The sequence below is a fragment of the Solea senegalensis genome, unplaced genomic scaffold, assembly GCF_019176455.1.
Source record: "Solea senegalensis isolate Sse05_10M unplaced genomic scaffold, IFAPA_SoseM_1 scf7180000013241, whole genome shotgun sequence".
NCBI classification, from domain to species: domain Eukaryota; kingdom Metazoa; phylum Chordata; class Actinopteri; order Pleuronectiformes; family Soleidae; genus Solea; species Solea senegalensis.
Window position 1 is genome coordinate 14,924 of NW_025320783.1, and position 20,365 is coordinate 35,288.

General features: G+C 43.2%; 1 protein-coding gene and 1 long non-coding RNA gene across 2 annotated transcripts; both read left to right on the forward strand.

Annotated features, from left to right (window-relative positions):
• Positions 1–230: 230 nt before the first annotated feature.
• LOC122760228 (tubulin-specific chaperone D-like) lies at positions 231–4,775 on the forward strand. The gene is made up of 8 exons (XM_044015311.1): positions 231–395; positions 2,850–2,971; positions 3,072–3,149; positions 3,336–3,422; positions 3,562–3,649; positions 4,260–4,369; positions 4,442–4,526; positions 4,642–4,775. Exons 3-8 carry the CDS (start codon positions 3,094–3,096, stop codon positions 4,660–4,662), a joined length of 447 nt encoding a protein of 148 aa, XP_043871246.1. The 5' UTR covers positions 231–395; positions 2,850–2,971; positions 3,072–3,093; the 3' UTR covers positions 4,663–4,775.
• Positions 4,776–18,844: 14,069 nt separating this feature from the next.
• LOC122760230 lies at positions 18,845–19,951 on the forward strand. The gene is made up of 2 exons (XR_006358347.1): positions 18,845–19,197; positions 19,477–19,951. It is a non-coding gene; the product is annotated as an uncharacterized LOC122760230 (long non-coding RNA).
• Positions 19,952–20,365: the final 414 nt, after the last annotated feature.

A 20,365-nucleotide genomic window follows, 5' to 3' on the forward strand; every position in this document is an offset into this window, starting at 1 on the left:
TTTCAGTACTAGTTATTTTTTTAATTTAAATATCAGTTTGTGTGTTCCAAGCGACTCTGAGATTTTACCACCGTTGTACTTTCTGTGGAAACTCCATGTGCTTCTAGACGATGTTTTGTTTGTGGATATTTCATTATTCACATTGTAAATAAAAGCCTACATTTTTTTACACAATACTGTACATAACATTTAACGTATCAGCGTGACGTGGAGCCAAGTAAATGTAAGATTATTTAAAATGTGTCATATCTTTCAGTGAGACGATAACCAGTCTGAACTGGAACGCTTCATCCCAGTCATTCCACTATATCAGTCAGCTGCTGGGACTGCCACAGTATCACTACCACACCCTGCTAGGGCTCACCGTGTCTGTGGGAGGGATCACCGAGTCTACGGTAGGTCATCTTTGAAGGGAGTAACTTAGTCGAATGACAGCATTATGTGTTATACTTGGGGGGACAGACTGAGGGACAAACCGGTTCAGTGAATACATGTAGCCTTATTAGTCACAGGAGCTCAACCCAGTTAAATAGCAATAGACGAATTGAGACTCACTTATTAGAAAGGCCATTAACAAAACACCAAATTTGGAATCATGGTCTTCGAGAACATTTTCCGTCCCTCCACCATAAACAATCTATGATACAGAGAGTTGCGAAGTCCACTTCCTGGCCCATCTTATAATACGTTCAGTGTGACTCACCCCCCTCACCCCTTTCCTCTCCCACATGGGTCACGGTCTTGCAGTGGCCTTTGCACAACCTGAATGATGTCGTTCTTCTTCGTTTGCATATTAAGCTTCCGCCTCAAAATGTGGACAAACTCAAATCATGATAAATTAAAGGCTCCTTTTTAATACTTGCTAGAAAATCCTTTGCAGTCAATGACTACATACCTAACGTCTGGGTTTCCTTTATTACCCTCATGTTTTGGGTCATTATCCATCTGTAATGTGAAATGCCGTCCTTTCAGTTTTGCAGCATTTAGCTGAATCTGAGCAGAGAGGATTATAATCCTGCATCAACAGTCACATCATCAATAAACTCAAGTGAGCCTGGTCCACTGGCAGCCATGACATAACACGGCCTCCTCCGTGTTTGACTGATGACGTGGTATGCTTGGGATCATGAGCTGTTACTTTTCTCTTCCCACCATTCTGGTACAAGTTCAGCTCGGTTACATCTGTCCTGAGAATCTTTTTCCAGAGCTCTACAGGCTTTTTTCAAGATATGTTCTTGCAAATTATAATCTAGCCATTAGTGTTATGAGTGGTTTGCACCTTGTTGTAAACCCTTCTTTGTTTACATTGATGACAGCATCTCTTGATCTGACACTGACACGTCTACCACCTCAAGTGTGTTCTTGACTTGGTTGGATGTTGTACCTGGGTTTTCCTTCACCTTCAGAAGAATTCTGTGATCACCCTCTTTACTTGTCGTCCTTGGTCTTTTAGGTCTAAATTGTTGATTTGGCTACTCTCTATGATAGGTTTATTTAGTTTTCTCAGTCTTGATGATGGCCTTCTTCACTTGCATTGACATATCTGTGTACCTCATATTGAAACGTTCAGTGAAAAGCCACCAAATGCAAAATCAACACTTGCAATCAACTGCAGACCTTTATCTGCTTGTTCTGACAGGGAATAGTGAGGTAACAGAAAAATTACCTGGCCATGAAACTACTTTTTAGTCAACTCAATGGTCAATGGCATTCTTTTTTTCAGTGTGTGCTGCTTTGTTTTATCTATTGTAGCTGGTGTTTAGTCCTGCTTAGCTGGTATTATTCAGGATGACTTTAAACCAGCAGAGGGAGCCGTTTGTTAAATGTTGTGTATTCTTGTGAAAGCCTGACTCTCTCAGTGATCAGTCTGTTGATTATGATTTCCTGAATCTTACAACCTTTGCCAGTTTGCAGCCACTTGAGCATCAAGCGTCAAACTGTCCAGATAAATGAATCAAATGTGTCTCTTGTGGCGAGAGTTTCCCATCAGTTCAGATTCAGCGTGTTGACGATACAGAACTGAATGACGTCTTAAGAAACAGGTTTGCTGCCTTCCACTCCTGACCTTTTTCTCCCCATCACTCAGCTGGGGCCTCAAACTAGTGTTGATCAAGTTCTCCCTCCTCCCTTTGTGTGAACTAGCGGTCATTTAAAAAAAGGCTTTCCCATAAAGATTTGTAATGTTAGGTTATTTTTAACTTTCAACGCGTAATGCATGTAATAGCAGCAGCGAGGCCAGTTAAGTTGAACTCATCTGCCAACGGAGGCTGTAAACGTATTCCCTTGGAGACGGTCTCTGGCGCTCGTCATGATTTTACCTCCTGCTCCTCTGGCCTTTCTTTGCCACAGATTCATCCTCAGAGACGGGGAGGCCTGGTATGTTTACACAGGGTTGCGTTAAGGAAACTGAGCCGAGGCTGCATCAATATGTTGGCCAAGATTACCGTTCTCACACCACAGGCCAGAGAGAGACGGAGCGTCCACCAACTTTCCAGGAATTGCACTCACGGTCGGCATAAATGTGGAGAGAGAGTGAGAGCGTTCATTTCAGCTCTGCAAAAAACTGTCTCTGGTCGACAAACACATATTTCACAGCGTACATGCGCTATATACTTTTTTCTATTGCTCAGTAAATCAACTTCCATGTGACTTTGTTTATCTTCAGCATGTAGTCAGGGTTTGACTCTTTCGGTCTTTACTGCAGCCTGTTTGTCTTTCCAAGGCCTTCCTCAGGTGCGCACTAAAAAGCTGCGAGTACACATTTTACAATGTGGTAGTGATATAACAAAAAATGTGTATGTTTAAGTTTAAGTTTTACTTTTAACTGCTGCTCTCCTGCCTCTATTCAGGTAAATTTTTCCTCCCAGTCATTGCTCAACTACCTGAAAGGAATCCAAGACGACAGTGTTGCTCTGACACAGTTTGGAGATACTTTGCTCTCCATCTTCAGAGACAATCTCCACAATGATAGGTACACACAGTTATTTTTTATACGGCTGCAAATGGAAAAATAATTAAAATATATGTATATGCAGTGCAAATTTAAATTGGTCATCTGTGTCATTTCCTAGGGTAAATATTCCTTTTCTTAAGATGCTCAATCTGTTGCTCACAAACGGCTGCTTTGAAATCTTCAACACACAAGAGAAGTGAGTGCTGCTGTATGTGTTCTTTCATATACATATATGTATGTGTGTATATATATATGTGTGTATATATGTATATATATATATGTATATATGTGTGTGTATATATATATATATGTATATGTGTGTAAAAAAGATTGCATGCCATCTGAGAACTAACATTTTTCTGTTTTTGTTTTGTTTTTCTAGTCATCAGTTCTGTGTGGATATTCTGGATCTTTGCAAAGAGCTCAGGAAATCCAAAGATGTCACAAAGCTGAATGCCTGTATAGCCATGTAAGTATCTCTCTCAATGAGAGGCGTGAACATTATATACAGTATAGCACTTAATGAAAATGAATGAATGAATGAATGAATGAATGAATTGAAACTGTCGGTGGTGATTGTGCTGACTCTTTTGAGCTGTGTTTCCCAGCTTCTGTGGTCTGATGCAGTTCCAGGGTGAGGTTAGGAAGAAGGTTCTGTCCCAGCTGCTCATGCTACTCTGCCATTACTTCCCTGTGGTACGTTCACAAGATAACGGCTGCTCACATTAACACTTGTATCTAAATGATAGACTGTGTTTTAGAATAAAAAAAAACTACAAAAAAAATTTATTTCTTCCACCATGGGTCCAATTTAAGGTCTGCAATCACAAATAAACAACGTATAAACAAGTCTTAACATTTCTGAAATGCATAAACACAAACTCGACAAGAATGACCTAAAATCAAAAAAAAACAAATGTTTTGTTAAAAGATGTACAATCGGTTCATCAGTAGCCATTATTAACCTATTTTTATGTTGTATTATTTATAGTATCACTTACTTGCTTTTACGGGACATTGTCTTCTTGGTTTTGTTTCTCTGTTGTTGACATGTCTTTGTGTTTCTCTCCCTTTGTGTCCCGTATCTTGCTTTGTTCGTCAAAGCACTTTGTAAACTTGTGTTTTTAAAGGTTCTATATGAATATATTTATCGTTACCATTGTTATGATTGAGCCTGCTCAGCTTTCTAGCCATGCAACTAACTCAGTCAAATACTGGATTTATTTGTGGTTTGGGGCAAAACGACTTGTCGACTATTGCATGGTGATAAACAAAAAGATGAACTTTTCCTCTCTGACAACTCTAGGTAAGAAGGAGCACAGCGAGTCAAATGTATGAGATGCTGCTGATCCACGACGATGTCGTCGATCCAGAGTTGCTGGATGATGTGTTGACCCTGCTGAGCGATACTGACTGGTTAGTGGTGAAACCAGATTGATGAATTCTGCTCATATACAGTGTGTGACATGTGCTGGGTGTCTGTTTCAGGGGGAATGACCTCGACACAGTACGGGTTCACAGGAATCAGCTGTGTGACTGGTTTGGAATCTGCAGGCCGAGGGTGGTTGCCAAGGTAACCGTTAAAATGATGTGAAAACTTGTGTTTTTGACCTGATTTCTGTAAGTAGATGCTTTTCTATAACCATTTGTCCCACAGTCTTAATCCTGACTACTGTCTTTGTCAGCAGAATCCTGTTCCGGGTCCCTGAGTTGCCTGTGAAATTCAGCGGGGAAATATGTAGCGGCAGAAAAATTAGGAACAGACCAAGAATAATGTAATCATGTACAAGTTTTATGTGACAATAAAGCCACAAAAACATTAGTTGTGTTCCCCCTTTTGTTGTTTTTACCAATTCTTAGAATCAGTCAAATGCTATTTAAAATGACAGGATCTAAAAATGATAATAGAATCTGATCGAGTCCAAAAACCCTACAGATCACATACAATAAATGGTTTGTGAAGCACTGGCTGTAAATGACGATGAATGCCACAAATGTCATGTGACCAGGATGTAAGTGAAGGATTCTTTATTTTTAAGATAAAAGAAGAAATGAGGAAAACGGATGAGTTTTACCTAGTATTAAGACAGTATCTCATCGATATCGCTTGGGCTGAAGTGATTAATCGATTACTGAATAAAGCGTCAACTATATCGATATAATCTATTATTCGGTTTGAGTGTTTTCTAAAGAATTAAAACTAGTTTTTGTGATTTTTCAGCGTCTTAAATGTGAATATTGTCTTGTTTCTTTGCGCCATATAACTAAGAAATCATTCAAACTGAATCATTTTGGTTTGTGGACAATACAAGACAATTGGGAACCTCGTCCTTTGCAGGTTTGACAAACACTGATCTATATTTTTCAAGATTTTATGGACCAGACGACTACTCTGTTACTCTGTCGCTTAATTAATTATGAAAATAATCGTTAGCTGCACCCCTAGATGTTGATGATATTGATATCTGTAGATACTCGAGGCTGTGATCTGTATCGGACACCGTCTGAAGATTTTTGTAAGTTGGACTTTGATGAACCAAAAAGCGCTCATTGAATCATTTGTCTCCGCTTTACCAACAATGTTTTTGTCCCGCGGTCTGTGTTTTGATGATATAACGTCGGTGATATAAAATGAGAGTTACCGTGTTTTTATTGCACCTTCCAAACACTGAGCAAACCTCAGCACATCTGTGTTCCATCATGGTTTCCTGTGCCTTCCACCAGAGCTGTTTACTTCCAGCATACCTGGAACAACACGGAGAGTTGAAACTGAAGAGTGCACTCTCAAGAAAATGGTCACTGGGGCCCTGCTTTCCCCTGGGTACCGTGCAGACCTACTTTCTCTGCATCAGTGAGGGTGTCAGGAGCTGGCGGAGCCCTGATAGTGGAGCCTCACTCGGTCCCTGTGGACCAGATCTAGAATCTGATAGCCACCACATTGTTTTAGCCGGTGTCCCGGTCACTAACAATGGTCCAACTGTTGCATTTCTTTTGCAACCCATTTGTCAGACATTGCTAAATCTTGATTTTATGTTATTCTTCAGTTGTTGCGTAACTTTTGAACTTTATGTATTTCAATTGTTTTTGTTGTGTTTGTCTTTTGCTGTCGCAACTGAAGTGTGTTTGAACCCTTGTAAAAACTGTTGGAAAATGCAAGGATTTTTATTTTTTTAAATTAGCTTTTTAAATTTCAGTAGTTCCTGTAAAAGTATGTGCTGCCACAGCATCTGGCCCTCAGTGCCATGCACTTTACTGGTTATTCTTAAACAGCTGACATTCATCAAGACATTTATTCTAAAAGCCATAAAGTGTGTCTCTGCCAACTATTAAATGTTACCTGTTTTAGAAATTTTTTAACCAGCCTTTAGACACACAAAGATTGCACATTATAAGACGTTAAACTTAATCAAACATTGCATTCTGTCATCATCGGGGCACCAGAACACTTCTGGCTTTTGAAAAGACGTTTCATTCAGTGTAGGTGTTGAGGACAACAACTACTGAGGAAGTGTCTTCACAGGCCCCTTTTTACGTTTCTCATTAACAAGGCCACATTCACTCACCCTGCATGGGGGTTGTTGAATTTCTCTGGGCGGCTCAATATTGCTGCAGCCCATAATTCGACTTTAATTAATTCCCAGCCAAATGGAAATTCCTGTATTGGCTAATGAAAGAAATGGTGTGTTTTCTCTCAAGGCGGATTGATGGTAAAGCGAGCAGCTTTGCTACAGTGCTCAGGGTAGTGAGGAATGCTAATAATTCTAAAAGGCTTACAGTTCGCTGGCAGTAGCCATGGCAATTCTGCACATACAATGGTGGCCTTTTAGCCGAGTGCAGGAGAAGGAGGGGGGGCTGCTCCCTCTCCCTTGCCCTGACTCAGTTTGGTGCGATATTAGGAAAGGCGTACTTGCACTTCCCGCTGCTCTGGTCATTAGGAGATTAAGTGGTGGCCATATAGCACTGCCTCAGCTGATGATTATGGAGCGGAGAAGCTCATAAATGTGAGATTTACATTAAAACATTAAAGATCAGGAATATTATCATTCTTCTCTTCTGAAATTCATTTTGTTGTGCCGTGTCCCATGGCCTGCAGGAGGACAATGTGAGCACTTGTGCAGTTTCCCCGTGAATGAAGTCAGTTCTCTGTGAGAATACTTATCACTCTCTCTGCTCGGAGGAAAACGGTGTGTTTCTTATTTTCCCCATGATCCGCTGATTGGTATCAACATCACACAAGCCTGTGCTGTATGCGAGTAATCAAAAGTCACTTCCTCTTTCACAGTCGCAGCAGGAAACAGGAGTGACTGTTGCACTCGGTGCCTTTTTATGCAGATTGTATATTTTTGTGGGTGAAAGGAAACTGAGGACACGTCCAAGATCACACCGCGACGTTTTCTTGCCATAACCTAATAATATCAAACAAATGTGCAGCACTATGCACAGAGGCTAATGTGACCACTGAATAATCCACGATATTAACGTTTATGCAGCTGCAAACTGTTTGAATAATCATATTTTAAGAAAGCATAATGCAGGTCTGTTGACGGGGGGAGTTTTGTTAAACTTCACTTTGTTATATTCCTAAGCTGTTGCCATATTATGACCCATTGTCTACGTAGAGAGTTTATTATGCCCAGGTGTTACCCCCGCTGGGACTTCCTGTGCGTGGCCTCAACACCTGGTGCAACAGCAAATGCCCTCCTCCAGCTTGTTCGTCTGGTTCATTAGTGGAGCTCACGGCTTAATTGCCCCAAATTTATGGAGTGGTGGTCCTGTGGAGCAGCTGTTACTGCACTCCAGTTTGGGCTGAGTTGTCGTGGTTTGTCTTTTTGCTTTCACTTGCATGTGATTTGAGGGGGAGAGCTACTGTACACAGACATTACACTACATCTGTGGACCCACGAGTAATACTGAAGTGGAACAGTCGCAGGTTTTGCGTGTCGCGAATAAACCACATTGATATCGAGACCAAGCTGAGCTGAAAATAGCACCGACAGAAAAAGACGAAGAACTACAAAGAAAACCGTATACGAGGGAAATTTCAGACGCAGCGTTTAGGTAGAAAATAGTGGAACTGATAGAAATAGCAGAGATACGATAATTACATGATCGAGAGGAATAGCAGAAATGCTATAATTATGAATATGACAGCTGATGCGGTTTCCCTTCAGGAAACCACAGTCTTTATAAGTTTCCAAAAGCCATAATCAGCAGCACACCAGGCATGCGCTCTCTGCCGAGGAAATTACCATGTTGTTTGGAATTATAGTCATTTGAAAATGGAGACAGCTGGATAAGTTTGGGAATGTGGGTTAATTGCGAAGCCTGTGTCCTTTTATAGACCACAGGTTAATGGGCAGTGTGTTTTTATATCTTATGGATAATTTGGCTAATTCTAATTCTTGCGTTGGTCCTGTTTTGTTTTGTTTTTGTTACTTCCTCAGCGGTCACTTGGTCTGCGCTCTGACCACTTTATCGTAGCAGTCAGAAGATTTGATTTAGACCTCTTAAACTGTTTCCTTGGCTTATGTGTTGTCCGAGGACTAACTGGCCTTGTTGGAGAGCAGGCAGCCTCCAATTAGCCTTCCTTATCACTACTGGGCCTGCAGTGGACGGACAGCCAACGCCAGCTCCGGCACCTCCCAGATTCCTCACTCACTGTCCTGTGTTCATATAGTATGTGTGTATGTGTACAATATCTGTCTGACCTGTGCACACTGAGAAGCCCAATGGTTGTGTGAGGCAGCAGGGACCCAGAGGGACTGTTTGGGTTAAAATGATATGAAGAGGCCTCCTGAGAGCTCCTCACGGTCGTCTGGGAAATGTCTCCCTCGGTGCTGGGTCTGATGAAAGAAGCTGAGGCCTGATTACTCACCATCACCAGGAGCCATCAAGGTCTATCTGTCAGATAAGACCGGTTGGGATTTTTTTTTTTTTCCACAGTAGGCTGGTTATGAGTATGATAAGACCAAATTTAGCCTTGAAGATGAGCTGTTTTTTTTTTCTTCCCTTGCCTCTGTGCCCTCAAAGCAGTTTGTGCTTCAGTAAATGTTTCAGTATTTTTATTCTGTGTTGCAAATCCAGTACTTCTTGGGCCTTGGAGCATGCAGTTGGTTTCAGTCTCAGTCCAGTTAAGATGTTCCTCTCCTCTTCCTTTCACCACTCTGGCCTTAGATGAACCTCAGAAATACTATGTGTGTGTGCAGAGACTGAGCTGCTGCTGCTGCTGCTGCTGCTTCTGCTTCGGCTTCTGCTTCTGCTGATGCTGCTGCTGCTGCTCAGAGAGTGACTCCATGATGAGAGCTCAGACGACACGGGGTCTGGCTCACTTCTTGTTTGGACGTTGGCCAGAATGAGCTCATCCATGACAGCACATCCAGCTGCTCAGCTGGAGGAGTGCTGTTCATTTTTGACCTCGACACCCGCCCCCCCCCAACCCTGAACCCGGGAGCTGGCTTGTGTGAAGACAGGGGTGAGTGTGAGTGTGAGTGTGACGCTATTCCCAGGAGCTCCAGCAGGGACTGACCACTGGCAGCCAGCCGCCCTCTCGGCGCCTGCTCAGCAGCATGGCCTCAGGCCTGTGCCGTTCCCTACAGAGAGGCCCAGTTTGTTCTGGACACACGCCAGAGCTGAGCAGTAGGGGGGGGCAAGGCCAGGTCAGCTCTCACGGGTGGTCCTGTAGTCGGAGTGTGAATGTCTGTGTACATCTGATGTGTTCGGAGCCATAATAATAATTGGCCTGTGTTTTGTTTCTGTGTGTGATTCTGTTGTTTTTGCTTTGGTGTTAAGCCCTTGGGCTGTAAGAACGCTCCGTCTTAGTTGGGCGCCCTGGGAATAGCAGGAAGGACATAAAAGATTGTGTTTCTATCACGTTCAACAATTTCTATGAAGATAGATGTTTTATTGGCTTCTGGTCCTGAGGGAACACCGTGTTAGTCAGAGGACAGATAGAGGAAGTTGCCAGTTCTGTTTCAAGAAACCCGTGGAGAAGTGCCACTTCCCTCATATCTGCACGAGTTAAACATCTCTGAAGCAGAGATAGTTCCACTGAGCGATGACCAATTCTGTTAGATTATTCTGTCGCTCAATCATCCCCTGGACCAATACAGTAAATTTGCTCCTAATCTATGGCGAAGCACATGAGTGCAGGGGGCAGCCAAAGGTCACAACCGGAGAAGGAGTCATATCTCTTTGCCGCCTCCACGGCCTCCTCCTTCAACCCTGCACCCACTCCTGCTCAAGCTCACCATTTGGAATCCATTATCTGAGCCACTCGGATTTTTCTGATAATTAAAAGGAGACGTTCTCCAATGTTCCCTCTCAGATGAACTGCTGCTCCCTTGAATCAGGCAGTGGGAGGGCAAGCGCAGCAGGGAGAGGTGGGTGCTCTGGAGACTCCAGGGCTGGACGGATGGAGATCGGCACTGTATGTGGAGGTAATGCAACTCCTGGAGTGGAAGAAGTTTTCTCAAGTTAGCTGGGATTCAGGAAGGGTCCTTAGGGGATTCTGTGGGAGGGAAATATAGAGGAGAGGTGTTCTGGAAGTGTAACTTGAAGTATAGGTCATAGCTGTGGTTGGCGAGGGGAAAGAAAAGGCAATCAGAAACATCTGTCACATAATGTAGGTACTATTCTGGGCTTTTGGGTCAACTCTGGACCCAGTTGGATCTGCTTGCAGTGCTTGACACACAGGTCAGAAACACTGCTACACTATCATCTAACCATCCTACCAGAGGCACATTTTGGTCAATCTGAGTTCATTCCACATCCCCAAAATTGTGTTGGACAGCGTTGACTTTATTTTTATTATCAGGTCTTGGCTCAAACGGGCATTTGCATTCCATCTCTTTCTCCCCAGACGCTGAAATGTAACCTGTTATTTCAACATCCAAGTTACGGCATATTGGAATGAAAATCAACAGCTCTAATGAGAGCCACAGTTTACATAATGCATCTGTCCAAATACGTCTTTTTGGACAGATGATCTCAAATGAAATCTTTGTGAAAAGGCTGTGGTGTAGAGAAGAAATGATCTGATGCAGCACCAAGAATGATGTAAATCCACGCAGTTCTCTGTCCGAAAAGCAGCTGAATCCATCAGATAGCTTCGGTTCACAGGAAGTGCATCACTTTCGGGTTTCATATAATATGAGTCACTTTTCACTCTTCCTTATCTATGTGCGCACATCTGCTGGGAGCGGGCATGTGATCTTAGATGACTGTCTGCCGTGACTGGAGTTAAGTTAAGTTAAGTTTCCCTGGCGAATCTTTTTAGGTTAACAATGAGCAGCATGAACTGGGTCACAGTCTGTCACCGGTCTGCGGTTGGAGCATGTGATGATGAGGCTGCCGCTCTGTGTGTCTGCTGGGAGTGCAGACAATTTTTTTTGCCCTCTCCACGGTGACACATTAACCGTGGATGGTCGCGCAAACAAACAGGCACTTCTCCACCGCGGGGCCCCAAAGCTTGTCACTCTCAAATCCGATGATCTGGTGGCTCTAAAACTCTTTCTGGAGTGACTCTACCTTGGGGCATAAGTGCGCGGTAATCTGAGCACATATGCAACTCTCTATTATAGTATGAAGAGTCCTTAACCCATACTCTGAATGTGCTTATGTTGATTTATAGTCACTGTCTCAAACTAGAGTCACTGTCTGACAACAGACACAGAAGTGAGAGCAAATTCTTTTTTCAGCTGTATTTAAATATGGTATAGATGATCACAAAGAGGGGAAAACGGATAAAAGGCTGAATCCAGCTGACACTAAGTCGCAGACAAATAAAAACACTGAGAAATGTCATCTCGTGACATTCAGTGACTTTTGATACTTTCCTATGAAAGTACAATAATTGTTTACAGCAGTTCCACAACTGTTTTCAACTACATCCTCCATCTCTCACAGGGACTATGCACAGTCCAGCCACATACTTGGTTTTCATCTCGTCTTATTAAGTGACAAGTCATGTCGTGATGGATTTGTTTTCAGGGTTTTTTGGAACCAAGGAGCCTTTTAAAATGGGGACTCTTCTTTTTTTCTTTTTTGGAAGGACACGATTACAAGGACTCGTGAAGCTCATCTTCAAGAACAGATCCAAGCCACTTCAAATGCAAATTGCTTCTGTGGCTTTGGTGCGTCTTTTGCACCATACTATTAGAGGTGGCATCAGACGTCGAGATCTGACTCGACGACTGACCTCTGTTACAGTTCTGGAGTTTACATCACTTGGTGAGATTTGTATTTTCATCACTTCTTCCTCGATTTAATAATCTGCTCTTTGTTACTGTATAACTGTATAGTATAATGTGGTGAACCTCACCAAGATAGAGCAGTGTATCTCTGATAGCGCAGCAGCTTCAGCTTTGAAAAACACCAGAGTCATATGTGACTCTGGTGAACTCTTTCTGCTGTTATTGCAACAATCAGCTTGTCGTTTAGCAGTGGTCCAAATTACTGGCCTGACAGCTGCGAGTATGGTTGCAGCGTAACCCTTACTTCCTTTCAAACTCTCCCACTTGTTCATGCCTCATTTCCTACCAGCCGTCAGTGAACACAACACAACCGGAGCAGTGACACCGTGCCAGACGTGCGTGGCTTATTAACAGTATAAATAATCCCACTACAGTTACACGGCTCCAACTCCCAGTTGTGGACAGGGCACTCAAAACACATGTTTCACATAAGCAAGCGCTGTACAATACATGTGTAGAAACACGGAACCACTCCAAACAGGACTGCTTCAAAGACACGGCCTCCTTCCATTGTTGCTGCATTTGTGGGTGAACGATGCGAGAGTCAACAGCACTGCGTGTGTTTACGTTTGAATGTAAGGAATGCCTTTGAAATCAATAAAACACAAAGAAAAGCAAACCACAAGATGGCAATAAAACTTCCTTGCATGAGAGAGGGGGCCTTGGCCCTTTCCCCCCCACATGGCAGGCCTGCTGCCGTGACCACAGGTCGACATCACCCTAATAACTAGTTGCTGCTTCGTTCCAATCAGCGGAATTCAGACATCCACCAGGACCAGCCACCCTCTATTTCTCTATTTTAAGAGCCAGACCGAGGGGGGTAGAATTACACTCCAATATGCTTAATCATTTCCATCAGCCCTGTGGGACGAGAAGTCGGCACTGAACTCTGCTGCTGCTCTCGGGGCTTTTTCCATGAGGCACGTCCACCATTCCCCCCATTAATGTTCTCAAACGGATTAATGGGGATCACCGCACAGTCTGCCATCTTGTGGAGCCTTTGAACCCACTTGTGATTTGCGTCACTCATGCTTTGACCCGGCGAGAGCAGAGGAGCCCGACTGCCGAGCTGAGAAAAATAGTAGAGCTGGGATGAGTACAGACGGAGGAAGAACGAGGGACAGTTGATGCGGTCGCGGCGGTCTACCAGGAACTGTCATCCGCAATGAGTGACTCAACTCAGGGACGTGACTTATGACATACAGTCTCCAGCAAAGGAAGTGTGCACACGTCACTAGACTGACGAGCGGTTCTATCGTCTTAGTTTGCATTGAACTGCATTCACCCTATGCAAAAAGTAGCAGCACTGTCTCTGATGCAGCCGAGTAGTACATAGTGTCATTTTTCTGAGACATGGACAAAAGATAAAATTGCAGGATGTGGTTCCCCCCTGTCTTCCCTCTTGCTCTCTCATCTGTGTGGTTAGAGGGAAGAGAGACAGAGAGAGAGAGAGAGAGAGAGAGAGAGAGGAGGCAAAGGAAGGAAAAGTGAGCTTGCATGCTGTTGGGAAGATCAGAAAGACTTCAGTGGGAGGACGGCTGTGATGTGGCGGTCTGCTGACACACATGGACACTGTGTTCTGTCCCTGGGTGGCAACAGTGGAGTGCTGATCACTGGAAAGCCCCGTCTTTCTTGCTGCATGACACAGAAAGCTCTAAAAGAGCTGCAGGGCGTTTGCCTCCTCTGCCGTCCTGCAGGGCTCTGACGGGCAGAGACAAACTAAACAACTGGGAGTGATGCAACACACACACACACACACACACACACACTGACCCGCATGAGGTGTTGACTGTGACAGCATCGCTACAAACGGCACTCTATTGTTTGTTTTGTTTCTGCATGCGAGTTACAGTAAGTCATCATTGTCACACACAGGTACAGTCACATTGGTGGCAGTTGTCCAGGTTCGTCGGTCTTGTCTCCTCCCACATGCACAGACACTGACTCAGTGATGATAGGTTTCTGTGTGTGGGTCTAAGTGTGAAAAGTAAATGTTCTTCGTGTGGGCAAAACATTGTTTAATAAATACCAAGTGCAGCAGCCAAACAGCAGGGTTATACATGTTTTCCTTTAATGGTTTACTTGGTATTTTGTTCCACTATGTGGTGCTTTTCTTTTCTTTATACTCTTCCTTTCTGCAATTTTTTTTTATCTGATGTATCTTGAAGAAACAGTCCATGTTTGCCAACTTACATTCTGGCAGGAGTACACCATGGGCTCCTGACTGTGGGTGCAGCACCAGGTTGGATTTAGAACAATAGATCAAATGTGAAGCATTGCATCAATAGATGGAAAACAATATCAAGGGATTTATAAAGTGAGCAACTGCCAGAAGTAAAACATCTTTTTACTGTTACATGAACTATGCCGAGGCTTTTCCTCATAAAGGAATAACTTATTGGTTTTTGATGCCCATTAAACGAACATTGGGGATATTCAATTCAATTAAGTTCAATGTTATAGCCCAACATCGCAAACACAATTTGCTTTACAGTCTGTACAGAAAGTGACTCCCTCTGTCCTTAGACCCTCACATCGCAAACATCACATTTACAAAGAGAGGAAAGAGAAGTAACAATTATCATCATCATTTCATCCAAGAGTGTATAAAATCATCCGTTTATTTTAAATGATTATGTTCTTGAGAACACCAAAATGACTGAAAGATATGATAACTTATACGGCATCGGTGCTTGTGTCCAATATATTTAACCCAGTCATTCCAGTTGTCCTATGAGGGCCATGTGGGGGGAAAAAGAACATTAAAAACCTAGTAGTTCATTTGTTTGTGTTCTGACTGAGCTGACTGAGTCCATGGCACCTGAACACCTCATGTTATGTGAGGTGGTTGAATCCAAGTTAGCAAAGAAGTAGAGAAGTTGAATCAGTGCGTTAAAATCACTGTTTATTTACTAAAAGTCAAGTGAAAAAGGATAATAAGTTAAGATGCCATCATTTGAGAATTATTTGAAATGTCCTTAAACCACTGACATGATGAACTGTATGAGGACGTTTTATGACAATATTATCTTTGATCTATGTTAGGGTATTAAATAACATCCATGTTATATTAAGGAGCTCATCACACATCACAGGACTCCATTGATTTTGACTGTAACTTCCAATTCTACATGCAAACTATGCTATTTAAAGCTGCTTCTTCTTAAACCTTTACCCACTTAATACAGTGACCTATCTGTGGCCAGTGTTTGGATAAAGTCAGCAGCATTTCTGCTGAATGGATGAGTCATTAACAAGGAATTATGAGTGGAGTTTCAGACCCCCCAAGAGCAGTAGTCATGTGATGACTGCTCAACTCTGCTGTTTACAGTCTTCAACGGCCTTAGACCCCGACCAACCCAGCCCCCTTCACTAACTCTCTCCACCAAATCCTGTATTTATTAAACAGCTCCACCACCTGTCTGTGCGAGAGGAATGTGTGTGTGTGTGCTGTGAGGCCCCAACATCCCCTGCTGCTGCTGCAGGAGTCAGGAGAGGGGAGAGGCAGTGAAAGGTTAACCGCTGGACTGCTGTGGTTATAACCCTTCCTTAGCGGACCGTGCAGCCAGCTGCTTCTCTCATTAGACTTTTTCCTCTTTCTCCTTCCAAAATCCCACTTTCCCCCCTCATTTCATTGTGATGTGCCAGTGTTTTTTTTTGTTGCTTGGAATACTGAAATAGCCTGTGTCTTGTTTTATTTGTCAGGCATTCAGTGAGAATTCCCCCTCCAACCCGCAGCTGGCTCAGGAATGTCCTGCGACTCCCCTTTCAGGTCTCCACTCACTTCATCACCTCCCTGTCCCCCACTCGCTCTTTATTTTTGCCTCCTCTCCCTCACACGTTCTCTCCATCCCTCCCCCCCCCGTTCCCCCAACATCGCATTTTTATCTTCTTCCGTTATCGTGTCCCCCTTCGATCTGTCCGCTTGTCTTTTTCGGGTGGCAATTAGGAAGGGGCTATAGCAGGGGGAGTAGAGTGAGTCGGTGCCAAAGCTCACAAACTGCTCAGTGCAAACACAAAGAGTTGCTGTGGAGATCGGATCACATACGGCTAAATTGGATTTGCTCACTTTGTCTCCTTGCTTTTATCAGTTCCAGCCTCTTTTTTTCTTTTTTTTTGACTCTGTCTTGCTGTGAATCTCATTCTGCTTATTAACCTTTCAGATGTCAACCAAAATGAATACAATGAGTCATACGGCACTTACCTGCCCCTGCTCCCTCTGCTGCTTTACAGGAACAGTACGTAACATTTAGATTCAGTTATTTTCATTTGGCAGAAAGTGAAGATTTGAATAATTGCTGTTTTTACATTACCCCAGCAGGATCCGCTCTACGAAGGCCACCATTTTGGACCACCGTGTTCTTACAGTAGCCCACAGTGGACACACTAAACACCGCAAAGACCCCAAACAGAACACGCAGGAGGAGAAACAGTTTACAAACTCTGTAGATGTCAAAGCACGCGCGTCAACAGAAACACGCTGCAAAAACAAAGCGATGCAACAGCGAAAACCGCACACAAATCCTAAAACACCAGCATATCCAACAACAGAAGCTCTCCGGGCCTGCGGGGGCGCTGTCGTGCAGCTCTACGACTAGCTGTTACGATACTCGGGGACTACTTCATTCTTACTTTATTAAATGATCCCGGTCATGTTGAACAAGAGGATAAAAGTTCTCTTCTAACCCTGCGGTTTTTTATGATCAGTGTTTTAAATTGGTAGTACTCACGTGACTGTGCTCGACAAGGACAATACTCCATGAGGAACAAACTGCCAAATAAAGACAATAAGGTGAACTAAGATGAAGTGTTGCATGTGTTTTGGGTCTTTTTAGCGTGTTTTTTGTCCCTGTCGGCCACCGTAATTCTTCCCTCCAGTAATATATAAGAAATAAAATCATAAAATAATAAGGCCTGTCTTCGGGACACAAAGGCCTGAATGACCAGCAACTTAAAACTGGAGAAACACATTGTCTAAAAGTCTGTCTAGACAGCGTTGCACACTGTAAGGGATTCCTGATGACATTAGGACACTGCATGTCTTTTAATTCCCACATGAAAGAAACTTCAAGGACCCTTTTTTTCCCCCCTTTTGCTTCTGTTGCCAAAAACTTGCTCATGGGGGAAATATTTCATCTCTGTAACTAATACTGTCGAGTGTGTGCTTCAGGCCCGGCTCTATATGACAAATGCTCCATGATAACGATTATGTGCCAGCTATAATAAAACAAAAGGCAACAAAGTTTGTCATCCACCACCAATTCATCAGATCTTAAGTAACTCAGCCATGAATCCTCCTTATCTTATTAGGTGTGTCTTGGAAATCAAATTACAACAGAGAAGGATGACGTGTTTATATAGAATATGAAGAATTACTCCATTTAATATGATTATATAAGAAAATAAGGAAATTGGAGGACAGGGGGGGAAACACACCAGTACTTGTGGAGCAAATTAAAACCATGGGGAGAAAAAGAGAAACGGCTCTGTTTTGTTTTTGTTTGTTTTTTAGCTGCTGACGTCTCTGTAACATATTTGTATTTTAGTTGTGAAGCTTTTAGAAATTCTTTCACTGGAGCAAGAAACTATTTTATTTTTAAAGATGTAAACATTCCTCCCCAAAAACAATGAGCCTCGAGCACATTTTGTCACCAGTCACTCATCGGCTGGAATGTACCGGCAGATGTAGAGCAGCGTGTCTGACTGGCGATCCTTCACAAACTATTTTGTACACGCTTTTTGACATGTCGCCGTGAGCTCTTGCTTGCCGCCAACGCCATACCTGCACTCAGCTCTGCAGAGAGCAGCAGCAGCAGCTGCCTGCTCCTAAAGAGACTGATCACAGGGCAGATACTTGTAGGTGTTATGAAGTGCAAGCAAAACCTGTGTCCGTTTGAGTTGATTTACACCACAGTGTCCTTGGTTTTTCATTCTTTGCACAAAGGAGACAAAGGGACCATTGTTCCGGGCACAGAGATGACAGTAGAGGCAGGTTCATAGATGTGGTCATTTCAATGTTAAGGAGCATATTGCCTGGCTAAGGTCAGTGAGTACTTATAGTTGCACTGATGTTCCTACACATCATGATCTGTGGTGAAAGCTTGTTTTTGTCCCACCTCATGCTGCAGTATCTTCCAGAAGCCTGGAAGATGCCAGTCCCAGCTGACAGGCTACATCCAGGACAGGTCGCCAGTCCATCACAGGGCCGTGTAAAGAAATTCCACAGAAACGTTAGTGCAAATTCCTCCACAGCAAATCACGTTATACAATTATGAATGGAGCCCTGCGCTGAATGAAGAGTGTCCGTGGGCTCTTGCAGACTCGGGGCATTTCTAATCCTCCAACACTATGCGGTGAATCTATTGTTCAGGTCTGTCTCCCCAAACAAAACAGCAGAGTAGACCGGCGTGAATGATATGGCATTTAATGCCTCATGAAATATACATTGGGTGCTATGCTGTCAGAGTGACCCACAAAGCTTTGTGGCACATCGTCCGACATGATTCATATGTTCTGTGTCTCTGTGTGTGTGTGTGTGAGAGAGAGAGGGGCTCAGATTTAAAAACAAGCTGCAGCACTGTGAAAGTGGAAGCACTTGTTGATGCTGAAACTAAAGCGAACCAGATGTAGTGGATGGGGCACGCCGCGTTGCTCTGCGCTGAGGTAATTCTTGGGCTCTCGTTTGGCACTGGTGTATAATTTCCACACTCGCGCTGGTGTAAACTTTGAAGACAAACAAGGAAGTGTTTTGCGCAGGTGTTGAAGAAATGGCTCCTGGTGTCGAGCGTGTCGAGTGATCTGAAGGAATGGGATCACTTCAGTGCAGCAGCAGCAGAAGAGGATACGCTGTATAACTGAGCAGTGAGGAAGCCATGAAATGGAAACCAGAGATAGTCTTCAGTCTTTTGTTTGGCAGAGTCCCTGGCGCTGTACATTTGAGGTGGAGATATAAAAAGCAGGTTCTGTGCTCCATCTCCTGAAGGATCATTTATGGTGAGATGGAATGCAGTCGTCCCCGCCGCCACGTTTTAAACCCGTCACTCACAGACACTGAGCAGCATCGGCAATTTACGACATGCGATGAGAATATAAATAGCTTATTTATAAATTGCATGTTTGAGATGGCGGAGAATGCAGTGTCACTCAAGGGGAAAAAAGGATGGTGAATGAGTAATGATGATAGTTTGCAGATTAAGACTGTAAATCCTTTGGTGTAAGGCCTTGTTTGGATTTTCTCTTTCTTTCATTCTTTCTTTCTTTCATTCTTTCCAGATCAGCTGCCAATCTCTCCCTCTCTCTCCTTATGTCCCAGACAATCATCAGACCTTGTTGGCAAACAGTAACAAAATGTTACTTTGTCATGTTCTCCAGGAGGGAGGTGATAAACACAAGACATTCACCAGGGATTAAGCCGCTCTAACATGCCAACTTTATCAATGTACACAACACACGATGGAGTATCAACAAACATTACATTTGGCTCAAAACCCAATGCTCTTCCTTGTATGTAAATACTGTTTTGGGGTTAGCTTTGCATATTTATTGTGTGTGAAGGTTTTATCCTCCACTTAGCCTCTGAAGGCTGGAAAACTGTCTGGAGAGTTGTTAAGACGAACAATACAGATTCAGGTTCACCCCTCTGACCCTGTAATATGTAAATATGTAATGTTTAAAATGTGTGTGTGATTCTGGGAAAACAGTAACATGAGTTTCTTAGCAGGTCATTAAAGCATAATGATGACCGTCATAGTGTTTGTTTTGGGCTGTGTAAGAGAAAGAAAGTAAATCCTGTTGGCTTTAAAAACAGGTGACTGAACCAGATTCAGTCACCTGTAAAGTGCAGACACTGGGTTCAAAACTAAAAGAAAAGTGGAGAAACATGGAGAGAGTGTGTGTCTCCCAGACCAAAGGGAAAGATGGTTCCACAGGAGACAAGTCTGATAGCTGAGGCCCTCCCCAGAGTAAGAGCACAGTGACTTATCTCATATTTTATGCTTGAATTATGACGCAGCACAGACATGTTTATAGGCTTTTATAGCTTGTTTTATAAAAAAAAAAAAACAAACTTGTTATGTTACCATTTTCAGTTAATCTTTTCTGGAGATAAAATGAAACGAGTGACATGTAACGAGCCACATGTCTGACATACTGATCTCGTTAG

Excerpts from the sequence above, each read along its gene's own strand:
- LOC122760228 (XM_044015311.1), top strand. The coding sequence starts at position 3,094 with ATGCTCAATCTGTTGCTCACAAACGGCTGCTTTGAAATCTTCAACACA. Across the intron at positions 4,370-4,441 it reads CTGCTGAGCGATACTGACTG|GGGGAATGACCTCGACACAG; the intron begins GTTAGTGGTGAA and ends TGTCTGTTTCAG. Across the intron at positions 4,527-4,641 it reads GGCCGAGGGTGGTTGCCAAG|AATCCTGTTCCGGGTCCCTG; the intron begins GTAACCGTTAAA and ends CTTTGTCAGCAG.